Raw genomic sequence first — 3,766 nt, 5'->3', positions numbered from 1 at the left:
TTTTTTTCTAGAGCTTTTCTAGTTTCATATTTCATGATTAAATTCCTGCTCCATCTGGAATTTATTTTGCTGTAAGAGTGAAGTAAAGATTCAGTTAAAAACAAAACAAAAAAAAGCCGAGCCCATCGTCCCAGCGCCTGACGATTCCGGTCCATTCCGGACCATCAGCTTCGCCGCGTTCATCTGTGCCGAGTGATAGCTGTCGTGTCATCCTCGTGATGGATGTGGCCCTTCCTTTCGCACCGTTCTGTTGCTAAAGCGTGCTCGCCACGTGCGTGCTCAGGTGCGGTTTTCCAGAAACGCTGACTGGGCCGTTTCCACATCAGCGCTCTGTCGCGGGTCACGGGGCAGATGCGCGTCGAAGGAGTGGGCTGACGTCTTCTCTTCCCCTAAGTAGGATTTCCGCATTCCCTAACTTCTTAAGTTTGTTCCCAGGTATTTTCTTTTCTTCTGCTGTTCTAAAACGGGTCTCACGTTGCACGTGACTCACTACCTGCTGGTGGTTGGAGCAGCGGCCGCCGCGCCTCCGGCCCAGCAGCTCTGTGACTTCTCCCTCATTCACTCGGTCGCTCGACAGACGTGCGAGGACCATTCCTGACACCTCGCGGGGCCCCTGAATGGACCGCTCCCTCGTCTCCGGGCTGCAGGCTGTCAGCCTCCTGTGCTGGCCGGGGCCCCTGGGAAAGTCCCAGCTCTGTGGAGGAGACCCCTTCATGCTGCCGCCTCCCGCCAGGTTCCCACGACGCGCCGACCCCAGCCCTCCCCCGCGCTGTCTGGCCCCCCATTCCCGCACCCCGCGGGAGGGCGCGCTCGTTTGGCCGTCTTTATCTGTCAACACGACGTCATTAGTGTGCCCGTTAGCGGTGTCGTCGCCCCCTCCTGGGTCTCGCCCTCGCCCTCTCACCTTTCACCTCCCCAGTCGTCCCTGGCGCAGCAGCCGCCACCTGTGTCTGCATCTCACGGCCTCGTCCAGTCCTGCTGGCTCTCCCTCCAAATCCACCGCCCGCAGCCGCGCCCCACCCCGTCCCTGCCTCCACCTCCGTCCGCGCTTCCCACGGGTCTCGCATCCCCTTTGCCCACCCCCCGCGGACGGTTCGCCCCAGGAAGACCAGGGGTGCTTTAGAAGCAGGAGGCAGGCGCTCTCCCGCAGCCGCAGCCGGGGTCCCCCAGAGCTCACGCGGACCGAGAGCGGAGCCCCCGGCCATGCCGACGGGCTCCTCCCCACACACCGCGGCCGCGGCTGCGCCTGCGCCCCTGGCTCTCGTCCCTGCTCCAGCGGGACAGGCCCAGGTCTGGCCGTGGGACCCCCGCGCTCTGCTCTGCTCGCCTGCGCGGAGCGCTCTGCCGCGGGGGGTCCCAGGGGAGGCGCGGCCTCCGCCGTGTTTTCTTCTGCGCCAGGACCAGGAGCCGGTGCCTGTGACAGACCTGCGCACGCGTCTCCGCTCTTGACGTCCCGCGTCTGTCAGGGCCGCGTCTGTCTCGTTCCTCCAGGCTTGTCTTCCGTTTCCCCGACTCTGTCTTCAGCTGCATCTGATTTATTTTAACCCGTCCACGGAACCTGACAAACTTTGAGTTACGCTTTTTAAAAATTATTTATAGACATTCTCTTAGGTTTCCGGTTTTGAAATCTGCCTGGTTCGGGTGTTCACGCCATCTTATTCTCCCTCGTGTTTATTTTGAGTCTGCTTTTTCTTTGTCTGTGGGGAGTTAACTCCAGCATCTGATGCCCTTCGCTCCTGATTCACCCACCTCTAGCCCATAGTGGCCGGTTTCCTTTGGTGTCACCATACCCTGCCTGGGTGCTTCTCTCTGTGGCGATCCCCGCAGTCTGAAGTGAAAGGGGGACCCCCCCGGTGGATTTGTGCTGCTCCCACCAGCCACCCCGGGCTCTCCTAACCTGGAACTCTGGGTAATGTCTTGGCTTAGGGTCCCAAGACCACACAAAGAGTAGGGATTTTCAATGAAAACCAGGCTGAGGGCAGGCGCGATCTGAACTCTTGGGGAATACTTTGCCTCTCCCGCACCCAAGCCGGCAGACGCCCTTGCCCGGGCCGCCGGGGCCAGCGCGGCCCTTCCCTGTGGCTGGCTCCACGCTGTCCTCCAGTCCTCAGCTCAGGCGCCGTGTTCCGCAAGCTCAGTCCCACACCCTAGTTTATTCCATTCTCTGACATTCGCTGGGTCATTTGGCCTGTTCACATTCTCTCTCCAGAGGGCAAGAACCGTGTCCTGCTTTTCCCCCGCTGTGTTCCCAGGGTTTGAAACTGGCTTGATAATCATGTATTAAAGGAATGAATGAACAAATGTTTGAACCTTTCGACTCAACTCTCGAGGGCCACCTGGGCTGTTTTCCTTGGGCAGCTCCCGAAAGAATTTCTAGCTCCTGTAGCGGTCCGTCGGCAGCAGTGGTTAATGGGCGCCTGCTCCACACTAGCCACATAGCGGGGCACCCCGGGAGATGCCCACTCTTGCCTTGTCTCCCAAAGTGCAGGCTCTAGTCGGGAGTGGACAAGTGAATAGGACACGCAGGCACCTGAGAGATAGGTTGCTGCCAGCATCTTCAAGATGAGGCCATCCACCCCATGGTTCTCGTACCGAACACCCAGGGCCCTGTCCCACCCTCACAGAGTGTCTCTGACATGCCCTGGGGTGGGGCGCCCCGTGGCCATTCTGCTCCTACTTGCCTCGCACCAGGTGGCTGTCTGGATTCCTGATCACGGCCGCTCCCTTCCTCTGAGAGGGCTGACCCCCGGCCGCTGCTCACGATGTGCCCTGCTGGCTGCACAGCTTCGGGCCCTTCCCGGTGATGGTGGCTCAGCCCCACGATGCGCCCCACCCACGGGAGTGGACATCACAGAGGCCACATCCAGGGGATTCTGAGGCTCTGTGCCTGTTCCAGGAGCTTGGGCTGGACAGGGACATTTTCCACCCAGGGTGGCTTCCTCAGTCCTGCCCCAAACGGAAGAGGAGGCACTGCAGACCTGTGGGCTGGAGCACGCTGGAGCCATCAGCTGGCCAGTGCCCAGGCTTTACAGGAGGCTCTGGCCGCTCACCTGACCAGCTGGAGCCACTCCAAGGGCGACAGCATAGAGGAGTACACCGGCCTCCCCAGGTGAGCACGGCAGGAGGCAGAGCCAGCATGCCCTCTTCTATCTGCCCTGCTATAGGTGTGTGAAGACACTACCCCGTCCCCTCGCTGCTGGGAGGGGAGCTTCCTGTGGGCGAGAGCCCTAACACCCCCTCACGGGGGGTGGGGGTGCGTTATCTTAACGCAGGCTGGGTAGATGAAGGAGTTGCCAGATTCGGAACTGCGGGTGGAGGGACCCCCCAGCGGTGATGGGCGGGGGCCAGATAGGGGCTGCAAGGCTGCACCTCCTCCCATCCTCCAGGAGTTGGCGCTTCAACGTGACGGAGGTCCCACTGCGCCACTGCGAAATCCCACGCTTCAATTCGTTTAAAAACCCGTCCGTGTCTCAGCAGATTTTCAGGGTGCCCTCCTGGGACGCCGGGGCTCTGGACAACCCTCTCCTCGGGGTTCTCTCCCCAACTACGCTCAACCACCCCTGTTGTCCTAAGTGGTCCTTCTTGAACTAAGTTCCTGCTTTAAAGAAAGAGCCATCAGAAAGAACGTGCCCTGAACGTCTGGGGGTGCGTGTCACCCCATGCCGGCCTCTTCTGCAGGGGTGCCCTCCAGCTCTCAGGGCACTCATCCTGGGCACACAGCCCGATGGGGGGGCAGGGGTGGGGTGGGGGTGGGGAGTGGGGGCGG

At 61.0% G+C, this 3,766-nt stretch overlaps 1 protein-coding gene across 1 annotated transcript in view; it reads left to right on the top strand.

Annotated features, from left to right (window-relative positions):
• PACS2 (phosphofurin acidic cluster sorting protein 2) overlaps positions 1-3,766 on the top strand; it is a 70,770-nt gene that overhangs the window by 3,984 nt on the left and 63,020 nt on the right. The window contains exons 2-3 of the mRNA XM_011377736.2: positions 2,897-3,109; positions 3,387-3,486. Coding sequence (XP_011376038.1) covers positions 2,897-3,109; positions 3,387-3,486 — 313 coding nt within the window. The remainder of the gene's footprint in view (positions 1-2,896; positions 3,110-3,386; positions 3,487-3,766) is intronic.

Source organism: Pteropus vampyrus, unplaced genomic scaffold (assembly GCF_000151845.1).
Source record: "Pteropus vampyrus isolate Shadow unplaced genomic scaffold, Pvam_2.0 Scaffold320, whole genome shotgun sequence".
Taxonomy (NCBI): domain Eukaryota; kingdom Metazoa; phylum Chordata; class Mammalia; order Chiroptera; family Pteropodidae; genus Pteropus; species Pteropus vampyrus.
Note: the sequence above shows the minus strand (reverse complement) of the source record. Positions and strands in the feature narration are given on the sequence as shown.